At 57.6% G+C, this 17,397-nt stretch overlaps 1 protein-coding gene across 2 annotated transcripts in view; it reads right to left on the bottom strand.

Moving 5' to 3' along the window:
• The window catches only part of AGAP3 (ArfGAP with GTPase domain, ankyrin repeat and PH domain 3), a 108,689-nt gene extending 91,721 nt beyond the window's left edge, over positions 1–16,968 (bottom strand). For both annotated transcript variants that reach the window (XM_021538996.2, XM_021538997.2), the window contains exon 1: positions 16,674–16,968. In XM_021538996.2, the coding sequence (XP_021394671.2) occupies positions 16,674–16,953 (280 nt within the window). In that variant the 5' untranslated portion in view covers positions 16,954–16,968. The remainder of the gene's footprint in view (positions 1–16,673) is intronic.
• Positions 16,969–17,397: the final 429 nt, after the last annotated feature.

The following is a 17,397-nucleotide window of genomic DNA, read 5'->3' as shown; positions in this document are numbered from 1 at the left end:
AGGCCATTGCCCAAAATCCCCTCCACGCGCTCCACGCCTTGGCCCAACTATGGTCAGCAGGACCATTAGCTGATGGGTCCAGGTCTCCCCTGGCTGTTATGCCCAATCCAGGACTGAAATTGCTCAGCCCAGTTCTAATCATGTACCATCACACAGACCAACCCTCAGACAGTGGGCAACATGCTGATGGAAAGGAGTTTTCCATGGCACGTGCATTCCACTGCCCTGCCCATGCCTGGAAGTCAACGCACACCTGGCCGTGAGCAACACTCCTGCCATGATTACAGACATGCTCCTAAAGCCCTTCCTGCAGGTTTGGACACTGATGTCCAACCTCAAGGAAAGCAATTTCCCACCCACAGAAAATTCCAACCTGGCTCTGAGAGGCCGGACCTGGGGCAGCTGGAGGGATGCCATCTTCTATACCGGAATCTGCGGGGCACAGCAAGTGCCTGCTCCATCAGGAGCTCATAAGGAGCCATCCCCACCCTCAGACTGGCAAGGCTCCAGGCCTGAAAGCACTTCTACAGCTGATCTCCCATGAAAGCAGGGTGTGCTCCAGGCCAGACTCTCCTCCAGCCTCTGGAGAGAACTTCCCAGAGCACAGCTGACACACTGCCTGTACAGACCTGTACCAGCAGGGATGAGCCACCGTGACCTCCGATCCATCCTGAGCCTGTGAGCCCCCCGGACCCCGCAGGCACCCACTCGAGTTCCCCGTGTCACACGTCACACGTGGCACCGGGCAGCTGCTGTGGAGGGGACAGGCTGCGGGACACCCACAAGATCCCGGGGACCCGGGCTCCCCCCACGCCACAGCTGGACTCCCGCTCGGTCCCTCCCAGCGCGGGCGCAGGGCTGGGGCTGCCAGCGCAGCGACTCGGTGCCAGCCAGCGGCACAGCGGAGCCCGCGGCTGAGCCACGGCGTGCCGGTGACCCGCGCTGGACACGGCTGCACAGGCACACGGCCAGCACAGGCAGCCGCAGCAGCTGCAGAACTGCTCACACACTGCTGCACATGCAGCCCCAGCTGCAGGACTGCTCACACACTGCTGCACACACAGCTGCAGGTCTGCTCACACACTGCTGCACAGGCAGCCCCAGCTGCAGGTCTGCTCACACCCTGCTGCACATGCAGCTCCAGCTGCAGGTCTGCTCACACACTGCTGCACAGGCATCCACAGCTGCAGGACTGCTCACAGACTGCTGCACAGGCATCCACAGCTGCAGGACTGCTCACACACTGCTGCACAGGCATCCACAGCTGCAGGACTGCTCACACACTGCTGCACAGGCAGCCGCAGCAGCTGCAGGTCTGCTCACACCCTGCTGCACAGGCAGCCCCAGCTGCAGGACTGCTCACACACTGCTGCACACGCAGCCCCAGCTGCAGGTCTGCTCACACACTGCTCTGCTCCACGAGGGCACTGGCACCGGGCAGAGCACAGAGCTGGCAGTGCCGTGGGCGAGGTCTCCCAGTCCTGCAGTGGTGCTGCAAGGACGCTGGCAGGGGTGCCGTGCCTGTCCCCAGACATGCTGGCGTCCCTGCTGCGGGGACCCTCGTGGCTGCAGCCTGGGGAGCCCTCAGCCCGAGCACAGCTGCCCCTGCCCTGCTGGCTCTGATCCCAGCCTAGGGCTCACCCCGTGCCCCACACACCCACCCACTCGCCAGCCTCAACAGCACCTGCCCGGGGCACGGGGCAGCCCACGGGCCAGGCTGTGCCAGAAGCACAGTTTGTCATGGAATCACACAATCATTAAGGTTGGAAAAACCCTCAGATACCATATCAAGACCAAGTGTTCCCCCAGCACTGCCAAGGCCATCGCCACGTTCCCCTGTGCTGCACCCCCATGGCCAGGGCACAGTGTCATTGGATGCTGGGGGACTGAGGGGACCGGACCCACCCTGTGCCTCTGACCACTGCACCCTTCTCACCTGAAGAAAGCTGCTTAGCACCTACTTCCATAATAAAGTAACCCAAATCCTCAGTAACTGCTCTTATTTTACTGTGCCACCTAAATCTGGCAGCGCTGCTGCACTCTGGGACCAGCAGAACTAGCTCAAGGAGAGGAAGGGATGCTGCACTGGGGCCAGACACAGCCGTGGGCACAGTGGGAGCCAGGGACAATGGGGGAGCAGCAGCAGGACTCAACACCTGGAGAGGAAAGCAGGGCAACCTGGGTTTTCCCAGAGCAGTTGTGGCTGAACCATCCCTGGAAGTGTCCAAGAATGGGTTGGACACAGCTTGGAGCAATCTGGTCTAGTGGAAAGAGTTCCTGACCATGGCAAGGGAGTAGAATGGAAGGGGAAGTAAAGTCCCTTCCAACCTAAACCATTCCAGGATTCTAAGCCCCAGTTTGGTGCTTTCTCTGTGGTTTGCGTTTTTACGCTTCCATAATAATTGATCAGACAGTCCAAATGCCAACTCTTCATAAAAACACCAGGACTACAGCTTGGCTAAAACTCCCAAACTTGCCTGGGGGCAAGTGACATCCAAACTGCCCAAAAAAGGGTAAAAAGTAGGAAGAGGAGGAAACAGATGTCAATAAGATCTTGAACGCAGGAAGCATCAAAAATGGTGTAGGAAGCTGAAGCCTTGGGGAACAGGCGTCTGTAACAATGCTGAGAGCAGCAGGAAGCGGCGGTGAGGAGCGCAGACCTGCACGGGGAGGCACGGCTGCTCCCCAGAGCAGCTCCTGGGCAGGGGCTGCTGGGCCTCGGCACCACAGGCGCCGACACAAACGCTTGGGAAGAGCAAACAGACAAACGGAGCGCGGCAAAACCATTAGCAGGAGCCATTTTCAAAATGTCATCAAAAAAAGTAACTTTAATTTAAAGGCACAAACAACCTGAATACAGTGGTGCAAGGAAGGGCGAGAAAGAGTGAGCTCACACTCCTGCTCATGCGAGTCTTAAATAAATATGGAAATAACAGAGATATTCAGGAATGGCTGGAAGAGAGCAAAGTGACCTCATACCCCCCAGCAGCTCTCCCCGGGAAGGGATGGAGTCAATGGAACTGGATGTTCTTAAACAACAATTCGTGTTACAGCTGACTGCACTCCTCCAGTGGTTCAGGCGTTGCTGACACAGGGCTTGACTGGACAACCTTGAAGGTGCCTGCAGCCCAAAGTGATCCACGGCTCCATGACACAAACAACTCCACCCATGTTTCCATGATCATGTAACCCAATCCCATACAACACTCCCTCTATAAACCATCACGCAGCAAAGTCATTTACAACAAACACAGCAGGACCAGGCTCAGAAGAGTCAGAGATGCACATCAGCAGGTAAGAGGATTCCTGTGACACCTGGAGCCTTACCAGTGACGTTGGGAAGCTTCAGACAACTGGGAAAACACTTTTACTATGCCAGCTCTAAGAGAGGTGAAATGGCAAATGCCAGGAATGCCAGGACAGTCAGATCCCCCGGCCCGAAACCACAGACCACGTCCTTTTGGGGTCTTTACAATTCAGGAGAAATGACTGGGTGAGCAGGAAGCGTCCATGTGGAGTCACATCAGCCCCATCAGGGAGCAGCAGATGGGCATGCTGGACAACAGAGCTCTAATGCACACAGGCCACTGTGGCAAGCACATTTCTCTCCGTGCACCTCTATGAAAAATCCTGAGAGGGAGAGAAATGTGCTTGCCACAGGCCACAGATGACCTTTAAGGTTCCTCCCAACCCAGACTCTGGGATTTCATAAAAAAGAGCAGCCAGCAGAGAAAGGAACTGGATTTACAGTTCCTCAACTGCGGTTGGGTCAAGTGGGAGCACACTGCCTGTAATCTGATGAATTTCATTTTAAGAACACTGGGTAAGGAAGAGCCATAAAAATTCTTTGAAGACCACACAAAATGAACTCATGAAGAGACTTTTAATGAGAGTTATGTGACTTACTTCCCAAAAGAACATCAAGAGATAATTAATGATGAAGTAACAGTAAACTTCTCAGGGAACAATGTTCAGGTAACAAAGTTTTATTTAGTCTAATCTAAAGAAATAAGTGAGAAAATGAACTTTAAAACAGATGAATGCAAATTGGGAATTAAACGGGAACTATCATCAGCTGGAGGAGTTAATGACTGGAACAATCGACTGAAGAAGCAGCGGGTGGGCTGCCACGGGAGGGTGTGAAGACTTCCAGGAACGGGGGATCCAAGACCTTCCAGCCAGACAAAGTACTTCCCAACCTGGATGGCAAAGCTGTTAAACTGAACAGGGGGGTGGTAGTACCATTTATTAGTTCATGATACATGGCCAGTAACGGAATAGACACTCCAGTATCAAAGTTTGTGCTTGAAATCAAACCCCACAAACCCCACAGAGCCTGCAAACCACCTAAGCCCAACACACATTTAGGCATTTCTCCTCCAAGAGGAGTATCTCGGTGTCCTCTCTCACCACCAGAGCTCCCCGAACACCTTGTGCAATCCCCTCCCCAAAAACCCACTCCCAGGCCTGCAAAGGGGCTGGGCACCTCCTCTCACACCTGTTTCTCACTTGTACCAGGCCACGTGTCATTTTGTCCTCAATTTTCTCTTAGACTCTCCCCAGCTCAATTTCCAGGTCTTGCAGACTACCAGAGCACCCTTCAGCTGATGCTCTGAGGGAAGCTGATGGGAGGAGGGAAGGCAGGAAAAACTGCCCACAAGCTCTTACAGTCAGTGGGAGGAAGGACAGCAAACTGCAGAGACTCCACCGAGGCAGGTACAGTGGACTCCCCATCTCTGCAAGTGCTCCAGTCCAGGTTGAACAGGACTTGGAGCAACCTGGCCTAGTGGACAGTGTTCTTGCCCAGGGCAGGGAGTGGAATTGGATGAGCTTTAAGATCCTTTTCAACCCAGACCATTCCAGAATTTTGATTACCAGACTCCATAGGCAAGATCTTATTGGAAGCAAGTCCACAAGGAAAAAGGAAAAAATAAAAACCAAAACAAATTACAAAAAGCTGTAGGCCCCATGAAGCAGCAGTGATGGCACACACAGAAATCATCCCAGGGCAGAAGAAACCAGTGTGGTAGGAGATCAACTTGGCTCACCCAAGCCCCATACCGGGCTTGGCATGGGAAGTCATGCACAGGGAAACTAGAAATTAGGTCAGATTAATAAGGATAAATATACAGGAGTGGCAGCAGCACCCTAGCCTGAGTCCAGAGCAGATACACAAGGAGTGAGAGGTGACCAGTGACAAACAGCAAAAACTAGAGGCAAACCCCAGGCACATCAGGGAGCAGCATAAGGACCCAGGAAAGCTTGGCATGTTCCACACGAGACAGAGAAGACACTGAGGAATGATGCTGAGGACAGGGGAGGTTTAAAACTCTTTCTGTAAATCTCCACGACTAAGAGCAAAGCAGAGGCCAGCACAGGCAGAGCCCAAATAACTCACCAGAACTTCCAGTAAAAAATGCAATTCCAGATGTTTTACATGGGCAGATGATGACAGACCAAGGGGTGATAGTTTCAAACTACATGAGGAGATTTAGGTTAGATACTAGGATTAAATTCTCCCCTGTGGGGATGGGGAGGCCCTGGCACAGGGTGCCCAGAGCAGCTGTGGCTGCTCCATCCCTGGCAGTGCCCAAGGCCAGGCTGGATGGGGCTTGGAGCAGGCTGGGACAGTGGGAGGTGCCCCAGCCTGTACTGGTACAGCTGATGGGCCAGAACCAGGTGCAGGACCGTGCACTTGCTGTGCTTTATGAGGATCCCATGGGCCAGCTCCTCTGTCAGTGTCCCTCTGGATGCCATCCCTGTCCTCCAGCCTCTCACCTGCACCCCTCAGCGTGGCGTCACCTGTGAACTCACCGAGGGTGCACTCAGTGCCACTGTCTATGTCATTAATAAAGACATTAGCCAGTCCTGGTCCCACTACAGACCTGGGGTGGACAGCACTCATTACTGGTTTCCATTTGGCCACTGACCATAACCTTTTGGATGTGGCCATCTGTGCAATTCCTCACCCACCCAGTCCATCCACCAAACCCACCTCCCTCTGAATTCTCTCCAGTCTCCTGGGAAGGTGTCTGATGTCACTGACACACTTTCATTTCCCTGGAGGACAGACATCTCCACCTCAGGATCTCCCACTGCCCTTTTCTGTCTCACCAGGGCACTGCACAAGGCTGTTCCTGCCTCACCTTCAGATTCTGGTCTCTTCTGGACACTGAGGCTCCTCCCTCAGGAACCAAACTGGCCACAACACCTTGTCCTCATTGATCCCAGCAATCCTTTTATCCTCTTTGTTCTCCTAGTTCTCTACAGCTTCTTTCACCAGCCTCAGACAGACCATCCTCACTCTCCACCTCCAGTTATGCTGTTTTTTGGGTGTCTCACATGGCTCTGCCCATAGCACCTTCCCTTCTCTTTCCACGCTTCCTCCAGCCAGCCTTTAATTTAACGCCATCCCTCAGCTCTGTGTGATGATTCATAGTTCTGCTTTTCTATTCCTGGACTGTCTCCTGTCCAAAATGAAGTCTCAGCTTCTTTTCCCCTCCAGCATTTCAAGTGTGCACCCACAAGCCCAAGGTTCACATGATTAAAGAGAGCTGCTGCTAATCCCAGCTTTGTCCCATCTCCCCCCAAGCCCTTGCTGCACAGGGACTAGGGACGTCACTCAGACCCTGTCTGGGACTTGAGGACATGACTCAGACAGTAAGAGTTCACGGATTCTCCTTTCCTTCTCCTCACATCTTATCACACAAGCTCCAGTTCCTGAAACCTCCTTGTCCCCTGGCCACACAGCCAAAGGCCCACAGCATCTACTTCTGCCAAAAAGCGCCTATAACCCATAAAATCCTGCCTCATCCCCATGCAGCCACAACACTGCTGCTACTGGAATTATTTGCCTAACCTCTCTCTTCAGCAGGCAAACACTCTCTCTGAATCCCCCTCCGGGCCCTCCTCTTCTGTCACGTCAACGTGAGCTGTGTATCTTCCCCCTCCCAAACACCTCATTCCGTAACAACCATCCTTCCTCCACTGTCTCCCTCCCAAAGCCTGGCAGAAGCCCCACTTCTCAGATGCCGAATTACAGCAAACACCTCCCTGCTTCCTCCTGTTTGTGCTTCATGTTGGAAAAGCTCTATGTAAACCACCTGAAATCGCTTTATTCTCCTCTTTTAAAGAACTCCTCAAAGCTCCCCCAAGCTCTGTGCCCACCAGGAACACCCAAATTACCCCAGCTGAGGTGGATGACCTGGGGGGGCCCGTGTCCTGACACAGACCCCCACATGCTCATCAGCACCTGCCTCTCCCTTTTAAACCAGCTCCAAGCCCTCCACGGCAAAGCTGGCCCTGTCCTGTGCTCCCGTACACAGGACTGGAGCGGGTGAGGCTCCAAGGTGACTGCAGTGAAAACCAGGAGCAGGAGTTCTCCTGCTGAACCCTCCCGAGCAGAAGGGCCACGGTGCCATCAGCCCTGCAGCTCCCACCTCCAGGAGCCACCCGCTGCCACGTGGCACCCTGAGGGGTGTGTGTGGCATCCCGAGGGGTGTGTGTGGCATCCCGAGGGGTGTGTGTGGCACCCTGAGGGGTGTGTGTGGCATCCCGAGGGGTGTGTGTGGCACCCAAAGGGTGTGTGTGGCACCCTGAGGGGTGTGTGTGGCATCCTGAGGGGTGTGTGTGGCACCCAAGGGGTGTGTGTGGCACCCTGAGGGGTGTGTGTGGCACCCTGAGGGGTGTGTGTGGCACCCTGAGGGGTGTGTGTGGCATCTTCTCTAGGGACATCTTCCCCTACCCCAGGTGCTCCAAGCCCCATCCAACCTGGCCATGGATACTTCCAGGGATGGGGCAACCATAACTGTTTCAAGCAACCTGTGCCAGGGCCTCACCACTCTCACAGGGAAAAATTCTGTCCAATATCCCACCTAACCCTGTCTTCTGTGCCCGGGAAGCCAAATTCCCCCTTGTCTTGTCACTCTAGTCCCTTAGTTCAAAGGGCCTCTCTGAAGGCCAGACCCCTCTTCCCTACCGCAGGAGTCACTGCTGGGGCAAATACCCAGAGCTGCCCAAAACCAAGATCCAGCGAGTCCTGAGCCCACGGCAGGAGCCAGGGCCAGCAGCCCACGCTGGCCGGAGTCAGCGGCTCCCAGCCCTGGAGCTCCAGGAGCAGCAGGACCCGCCGGGATCCCAGATGCAGCAGCTGGGAGTGTGGCACAGAGCCCCGAGGCTGAGAGGATTTCATCACATCGCTCACATGGCCAGAACCAGATCTCACACATGACCCCAGGCAGGAATTCCCCAGTGACTCAGCCGGGGCTTACAAAGAGGAGATGCAGCAGACACCCTGGACAGATGCAAACTTCCCTCTCCCTCTGCATGCCACAAGCTGGGGCGCTCTGCTCTGGCTGGACATCTATTTCCTTAGGATTTGTGGGAATTCAGAAGCAGCAGGGTTTGGTTGTAACTGGACAGCAGGTCTGAAAGTCACTGAGGCACCAGAGGTGAGCAGGCATGCAACAGGTCTTAATCATACAAACCTCCTTCCAGTCAGGAAGCAGCTAAAAGTATTTCAATTTTGACCTTTCCCGCCCCAGAAGATTTCTTGCACTCCCACATCACTTCAGGAAATGCACCCGAATAGGCACCCACGGGATCCATGCTCCCGTGCTGCCCAGAGCTGCGGGAGGCAGCGGGACTGAGAGGACAAGTGTCTCTTCCATGAAGGGCCAGCAGGAACACAACAGACTCGGATTCCCAACGCCTGCAGCTGCTGCACGTGCAGCAAGTCTTGGAGAACAATCTTAAAAAGAATCCGATGCCAACGCAGGAAGGTGGGATCACAAGGAGAAAAGGCCTCCTCCTGACAGGGAGGGATGCAATATGAGCATCATGGTACTGCCAAAATGCCCATCAATTAGCCAAGCTCTGATCACAGGCTGGGGCAGCTCTTGCATCCCTCAATTCCCAGCAGCCAGGCTTCTGTGCCAGCCCTTCAGCCCACAGCTGCTCCTCCAGACCATGTGGCCGCTGCCTACTCCCCCCCATCCACACCAGCTATGAGGGGATTTTAGCCCCAAGGCTGTACCCCACTGCCATAGGCACCAGGACACCCAGTATTCCCCAGCACAGGACCATTCCATGTCAGCCAGCCCAGCTGGAAACACAGTTTGGGACCAGACCAGACATCATTTAGATCTAATTTGGCCACCCAAATTAAGCAAGTCCCATGACTAGCTCAGAACAACCAGCCTGGACGCAGCCATGCCTTACATTCCCATCCCGTGGGACTCCAGAGGCGAGAGCCCAGCAGTGCCCAGCACTGGACGGTGTCTATGCAGAAAGTGGCGATGCTCTGTCAGGAGCTTTGGGAAAGCTCCTGAAAGCAAATGGCAGATGAAGGATTCGCAGACAAGTGCACAAACCCAGCCCCGCTGGCACTGCTCCCACCAGGTACTCCCAGGCCGGCCCGGCATCTCCAGCCTGAGCACAGCAGGAACGAGGAGGGCTCATCCCAGAGCCAGCACAGAGGCAGCTCTGGGGACCGGGCCCGGGTCAGCAGGACATTGCTGCCTGCAGCAGCAGCCCGAGCACAGCAGGAACAACGAGGGCTCATCCCAGAGCCAGCACAGAGGCAGCTCTGGGGACCGGGCCCGGGTCAGCAGGACATTGCTGCCTGCAGCAGCAGCCCGAGCACAGCATCCCTAAACTGGAAAAGGCTCTGTGCTGCGAAACTCTGAGAAATCCGAGGTTTGTGTTGAGACAAGAGTTACGTTAGGACTTCCCACAAGAGTTGCGTTGGGAAGGCAGAGAGCCACCAACACTGACATCGCACCGACCCACAGCGAGCACAGGGAGAACGGCCAACGTGTGGCCGAAGAGCCAGAGCGTGTCCCTGGAACGGGCAGCGGGCTCCCAGCTCCTCCCCAGGTCCTGCTGGGGCTGCTGTCACGGCCAGACCGGCGCTCGGAGCTGTGCCATCAGCTGTCACACAGCTCAGACAGCGAAGCCAGGCCTTCGCTGCCTCCCCCAGACCTGGCCACGCGTGCCCCCTCCTCGCCACCCGCGTTCCCGTGGTCACACCACAGGCAGCTGAGAGCCGACTGAAGCAAACCCAGCACACGCCTGGCTCCTGCCAGAGTAGCTCCTGATCGCAGGGAGGGGTAGGTGGAGCTGCCAAGTGGGAAGAGCTGCTCTGTCCCTGCCCGTAGCAACCACGCTTGTATTGGATCAAGGGAACTGAAACCGCAGCCACAGAGACTCACAATTCTCTCCTGACCCCACCTCCAAATCCTGTTATTTCCCTTCACATCCCCAGATTTTCCTCTTTAGCCACAGTACCGAGTTCTTGCCCCCAGAGCACCAGGAACCTTCACCTCCCCCAGCACAGCACCTGCAGCTCCATCCTGCTCAGCTCCCAGCCATCAGGACCATCTCCCCGCCTTCCTGCTACAGTTTCACCATCTCTCTCAACTCCTGTCCATCAGGGCATCAAGCAATGGCCTTTTCTGACTCTTCCCCAAGACCAGATTCTCCACCTGTAAGCTCAGAAAGGTTTGAGCTGCACCTGGCAAAGATGCCTCCAGATGACTTGGGCCATGCCACAAAACTCAGTAAAAGCAGGGGATGTATTTGTTCAAGCGTCCTAAAGGCGCCTTCAGCTGTGCTTTGGCTCTGCCCATCACTCCTGCGGGTCCAGTGTCTCCTGTCACATCAGAATCTGCTCCAGGACCCTTTCCAGGCAGATCCTTTTGCTTGTGCTGTTCATGCCAGGCACTGACACCGTGAGGTGCTGAGCAGCGCCAGCCCTGCCTCAGCCAGGCCAGGACAACGCAGTGCTGGAGGACCCAGGGCTCTCCCTGGCCAGCAGGTGAGCAGCCCAGGAAGCCCTTCCCAGTGCCCTTAGGAGCCTCTCCATGGAGTTGGCCTGGAGACCACAGCACCCTCACCCAAACAACGCAGAGTGCATGGTCAGAACAGGAACTGCTCCAAGAGTGGAGCCCCACTGCTCTGGAGCCAAGCTGGAATGTTCACCTGGAGATGTTCACCTGGCATGTTCACCTGAGCACAGAAGGCTCCAGGGAGACCTTAGAGCTCCTTCCAGTGCCTAAAGAGGCTCCAGGAGAACTGCAGAAGACTTGGGATAAGGGACTGGAGTGACAGGACAAGGGGGAACGGCTTCTCACAGACAAGAAGGCAGGGTTAGATGGGATATTGGGAAGACATTTTTCCTTGTCAGGGTGGTGAAGCCCTGGCACAAGCTGCCCAGAGAAGCTGTGGCTGCCCCATCCCTGGAAGTGTTCAAGGCCAGACTGGATGGAGCTTGAGGCAACCTGGTCTAGTGGACGGTGTCCCTGCCTATGGCAGGGGGTGGAACAAGATGGTCTGTAACCCAAACCATTCTGTGGTTCTGTGATTTGCCCAACCTCTCATTTTGTGCTCTTTTAACCCCTTTGCACTTAACTTCCAGCAGATCTGGAGACCACAGTGTCAGAGTGGTCATGACCTGAATGCAGGGGTAATACAGCACGAGCCACACAGCTGTCCAGAGTGCCCAGCTCCGGCCCTGGAGCAGGCATGTGCCAACGGCTTTGGAGTTTGCAGCTCCCCCCACGGCACCCCAGCACCATGGCCTGCGGTTTCCCAGCCCTCGGGAACTCACAGGCATACATCAACAGGGCAGTTTTCTGCAGAGGTCATGGAATTAGCAGGAAAAAGCTGGCTAAGCAGAACGCACTCCTTCCCAAAGGGTGTAATTTACTCAAGGCTGATTCAGCACAGTGAAGACATGGTGAGCCCTGAGTTCAGCCTGGCAGTGTGGGGCTCCCCCAGCGAGGAGGGTCCTCATCCTCCTCCAGAAGATCCTGCATCAGTGGCAGCTCCTGCCTCAGTTTGCTTTGTGAATCAGCACATCAGGAGCCGTTTCAAAAGACTTTGGGAAAGGATGGAGCATGGAGCTGGAAGACTTGGCTGGAACTGAACAGAATGATGAAGTTCAGCCAATTTAACCCATGAGAAAGAGAGACAGCAAAGTGGCCTCAGTAACTGGTATAAGTGGCTTTAAACAGGAAAATGCCCAGTACCAAGGCAGCCCTTTGTCAGAGAAAAATGCAGAAAATACCCAGGATGTTGGAGATGCCAGCTGGAAAATTCACAGCACTTATTAACAGCAAGACAGGCTATGATGGAGTAAACTCCTGAGGCAGAGGCCCAGGTCTGTATCTCCAACAGGCCTCAGCCAGAGGCCTTGTTTTTTAAGGCCAAAATCCTGGGATGGGCTATTTACACCAAGTGACCCAACAGTCCATGCTGGCCTCACACCCAGCCAACAGCCAGGCCCTGGAGCGAGGTAGAGCCAGCAGTGGGGTAGCCCCTGCCTGGCAGAGCAGATGTGGAGCTCACAGACAACCAGGCTGCTCCCAGCCACCACAGACATTCTGCAGGGCTCTCTCATCCTGAGCCTCTGCCAGAGCAGAAACAGCTGGAAATTGTAGAGGAGAGCTTTCCCAAACTAATCCTGCTTCTTAAACTGCAGAGGGAAACCCACACGGGTTTAGAGGCAGGTGGGAGAGGTGAGAAAGGACAATAAAGGGAAAAAAACATGTACTCCAGGTAAAGCTGACTACAGAGAGATTCCCGGTCCTGCTCCCTGGGCATTGAGTCCTCACCATGGCTCAAACCCTCTCCAAGCTTTCCCAGAGAGCTGAGCTTTAGATGGGCTGCAAGGCATGTGCACAACCACAAACATCAGAAGAAAATTCCCATCATCTGGCAAAAGCTCTGTTGAGGGAATCTCACCTACTTCTTATCTACCTCTCCCTCCTGCCTTCACCACTTCACACTCCCAGAAAACCTCTGTATAACCATTCTTCAGTCCCACATCATGCTCTTCTTTCGCTATTCCATCTTGCTGGTGCTGTCTCTCCCAGCTGTCCATGCATGCAGGTTCCTGCAGCCCCATGCTGCTCGCAGCCTGTCCTGCATGTCCCTCAGGTAACCCCCGCCCCAGATGCATTGCTCGTCCTCCTCCAACCCACGTTCTGGTCTATGCTCAAAGTTCACTTCTAGGAAAGAAATCAAGCACTGTGCAATTACTGCTCTAATTACAAACTCTATTAATACGGTTCTGTCTGCAGCCTGTCCCAGAGTCACGATGTTGGAGGCCACATTTACTGTGAGCAGGGCTGCACCAGCCCCAGGTTGGTTTCGTTTTGCTTTATGCAGATACAAAATCTTTTATAGAACTTAGCAGCTTGCAGCAGTCTCCACAATTTGGCAAGGAAAGCAGCCTGGGATGAGAGAATCGCTTTTTGTAAGCCCCCTGAAAATCTGTCCAAATTTGGTGGTTAGAAACTACCAAAAACCTCCAGGTCCTGCCTGTGATGCAGCTGATGCTGGCTACCAGCTCAACTTGCCATCTCCCCCAGCCCCAGTGCCCCTCAGCCGCCATCGCCTCCGAATAAAGCTCCAGCTCAAGGAGGAGACCAAAACAGAGCAATTTCCCTTTCTTCCCACAGTGGCACCACCGATGCCGACCCATGAGCAGGCGCAGCTGGCTCTCACCCCATCGTGGGCTGCAAACTTCTCAAGAAAGGCTCGCTCCCCAAGCCAGAGGGGCTGGCAGGACTCTGGCTGCAGCAGCCCCAATACCCACTCCACCCCCTCCTTGGCAGAGCCACACTGCCACAGACCCACCCCCCCAGTTCTGTACATCCCTGCCAATGCCCGACTCCACTGCTGGCACGGCCGCAACAGTGACGCCCTTGCAGTGACAGCCCTGCAGGGACACTGGCAGCCTGGCAGAGGGTGGGCAGCTTGGACCCCCTGCCCCGCTGCAGCATTGCACTGCCTTCAACTTTTCCCCTTCAAAAATGAAGGAATTACCTACAGGAAAGGAATCTGGAAGGAGGACATGAGCAAGCCTTGCAAGGCCCAGTGCTCACATTTTAGGAAATGGAATTTGGGGTTTCACTGGCAATTTCTGTCATGGATTTTCAGACCACGAACCATTGTCCAGTCACCAACTCTGATCTTCAGATCAGGAACATCAACAAACAAAACCCTCTTTCAGACATTTCTGTATCAACTCCCAAACCTGCAGTTTAGAAGGAAATTCCCTTCCAGACCAAGGCACTCCACGGAATGATAACATCTCCAGCAAGGCTCTTCCAGCCATTAATTAACCCCTGTTCATTCACTCACACACACCTGGTAACGGGCCACAGGTAACTGTGTAAACACAGCACACATTTCACCAGGATCAGGACTCATCCCAGTGCCTGGCAGGTATTAAGAGAATGCAGCCCAGACAAGGAAATCTGAGGGATTCCTGCTCAAATCCACAGGGAAGGCTCAGAAGAGGCAGGATGAGGCTGTGGCTTGAGCAGGCAAAGTCCCCGAGGACATGCAGCCTCTGGCATCATCCCACAGCCCCGTGGACACAGGTGAGCCGTGTCATGGCCAGCCAGGGGCAGGACACCCTCAGCCCTCATTCTGGGTGACACAGGGTGCTTTGGGAAGCCCCGAGCACCTCAGCAGCAGCACACAGGAGGCTGGTGTGTGTGTTCACACCTTCCCAGCTCCAGGAGGAACCACGCAGCAGAGGAGTTGCTAAGAGACGTGCGCCTCCCACCAGCGTGCCCAGCACCCGCCGCCGGGGCTGGGGCGCAGGACGGGACACGCGCCCGGCACCCGCGCGGCTCCGCGGCCTGCTGAGGGACAAGGGGCAGGGACACGGTGCCCGCCATGGCTCTGCCCACAGAGGTGGCCCTGGGAGCACCTCAGGCACAGCCCCGCCGTGCCTCAGCTGGCAGCTCCTGTGTCCCACAGTGCAGGAACCTCACACAAGGTAACATCATGTCACCAGTGACCTCGGGGCTCCCAGCACAGCTGTCATCAGAGGCACAAACAAGGGAGAGCTGCAGGAACCCATGGGAACGGGCAGAGCACAGTCCTCCCCCACCAGCCCACTGGGATTGATGGGACCCCAACATATCGGACTGAGCCACTGCCATGGCCTGTGCCAGCCTTGCCCTCCCACCCATCTCCATCCAGCCCGAGTTCCTTTCCTCTCCTCCAGTTCCATCAGCCCAACAGCTTTCTGTGGCTGAATACCTCCACAGATGTAGAAAGGACCCTCCAGCATCAGCACAGGGTTTTACATCCTCCCTGTCTTTACCCCACTGAGTCTTCTTTGTCCTTGCACCATGAGGCTAATAAAACAAATTCTGATATTTACAGTCCTTCAATCCATGCAACCTTTTCTGTTACAGGCCTGACTCTTCTTACAGGCCATCTTCCTTTCCTCCTTTCCACAGAAACTCAAAAGGACCAAAGTGGGATGCAGGCCTCTGGAGAAGCACCCAGGCTGCTGCTCACATGCAGCATTACCATGGTGGCCAGCACCCCTATAGCGTGCCTACCATTCCCCAGAACTACCTCCTGTGCCCCTGCAGTGACATTCCTGGCATGAGGCAGCAGGAATGGAGCTGAGCACACTGCCACCAAGCTGGGACAACAAAACCCAGGGCAGTGAAACGGCAGTGCCCGGCAAGCACCGAGCTGGACTGGGGCTCCTCACATAGACCAAGGGCACTCACGGCCCTGCCTTCCCTGCAGTGGGCCGGCTGCAGATTCCTGGATGCTTGGGCTCACCGAGGGCAGAGGGACCCTTAGGCTGGGGGGCTACAACCAGCCTGCAGGCCCACAGTGGGCCTGAGCACAGCACGATCAACCTTCCCCTCCCCTCGGCTCCACCGCAGCCACTCGCCCATCCTGGCTCCATCCCAGCCCCCCTTCATCTCAGCCCCTCGGCTGCATCGCGGCCCCTCACCCACGGCAGTCCCCAGCCCCATCGCAGCCCCTCGGCTCCATCGCAGCCCCTCGGCTCCATCGCAGCCTCCCAGCCCCATTGCAGCCCCCCAATTCCATCGCAGCCCCCCAATTCCATCGCAGCCCCTCGGCTCCATCCCAGCCCCCCAATTCCATCGCAGCCCCTCGGCTCCATCCCAGCCCCCCAATTCCATCGCAGCCCCCCAATTCCATCGCAGCCCCTCGACTCCATCGCAGCCCCCCAATTCCATCGCAGCCCCTCGGCTCCATTACATTTCCCCAGCTCCTCTGCAGTTCTTCAGCTCCATCCCTCCCCTCGCTGCCGGCTCCCGGTGCCCGGGCCGCAGTGTTCTGCATTTCTAATGTTAACGGGCTCCGGCGGATCCCGCTCCCCGCCGCCGCTGAGTCCAAACCCCCCCGCCCGATGCCGGACCAGCGCCCGCCCCCGCCCGCCGCTCCCGGCAGAGGCCGCGGGCGGAGTCCCCGGCCCTGCGCAGGCCCGGCCGCGACCACCATCGCCGCGGGGCCGGGAGCGGGGCCGGGAGCGGGGCCGGGAGCGGGGCCGGGAGCGGGGCCGGGAGCGGGGCCGGGAGCGGGGGCGGCTGCCGAGCGTGTCCCCTCGGCTGCCTCCCTCCCGGCGCGCCCGGCCCCGCGGCGGCGGCGGGGCCGCAGCGCCCGTGAGCCCCGGCCCCGCGCAGGCCGCGCCGGCCCCGCGCTCCCGGCCCCGCCGCCGCGGGGCCCGCCGCGATCCCGGTGCCGCGGGCAGGGCCGGGCCGGGCCGGGCCCCGCGGGCGGCAGCGGGCGAGGTGCGGCGGCGGCGGGGACAAAGGCGGCGGCGCGGCCGGGCCGGTGCCGCCCGCCGGTGACCCGCGCGGTGCCCGGTGCCCGGTGCTCACCCTCGATGGAGATGACGTGCTCGCGGATCTGGCTCTGCAGCGCCAGGTCCTCCACGCGCTCGATCAGGTCGTAGATCGCGTAGATATTGGGGTGCACGGACTCGAAGCGCCCGATTTCGGCGCGGATCGCGGCCGAGTTGGAGAGCCCGAACTGCGGCGGGGGCGGCCCGCCGGGCTGCGGCCCCGAGGGCCCGGGCACGGGCACCGGCACCGGCCCGCCCGGCGCCGCCAGGCTCTGCTGCTGCCCGGGGCTCTGCCCGGCGCCGCCCGGGAAGTTCATCGCGGCGGCGGCGGGGCCGGTCAGCGGCGCGGGGCTCCGGACAGCCGCTGCATGGCCGCAGCCGCGTCCGTCCGCGGGTCCCCCGGGCTCCGCCGCCGCCCCCGACCGCCTCCCGCCGGCTCCGCCCCGCCCCGCCCGCGTCAGCGGGACCGGCCCCGCGGCGGGCGGGGAGCGGGGGGACGGGGTGGGCAGAGCGGGGAGCGGAACCGGCACCGGCGAGGGCAGAGGAGAGGGAACACCGGCATCCGGAGGGGGAGCGGGGCCCGGGACCGAGAGCCGGGGGAGCCGGCACCAGGAGGGGGAGCGGAGCGCTGCCGCTGCCCGGTCCTGCCCCGCTCCGCCGCGGCCCCTGCCCGCCCGGCACCACGGGCATGGGCGCTTGACCCCTGCCCGGCCCCCGCCCGGCTCCGAGTGTCGGCCCCCGTGCCTCAGCATCCCGCCGCG

The sequence above is a fragment of the Lonchura striata genome, chromosome 1, assembly GCF_046129695.1.
Source record: "Lonchura striata isolate bLonStr1 chromosome 1, bLonStr1.mat, whole genome shotgun sequence".
Classification (NCBI taxonomy): Eukaryota; Metazoa; Chordata; class Aves; order Passeriformes; family Estrildidae; genus Lonchura; species Lonchura striata.
The sequence above is the reverse complement of the archived record's forward strand: the minus strand, read 5'-3'. Positions and strand labels throughout refer to the sequence as shown.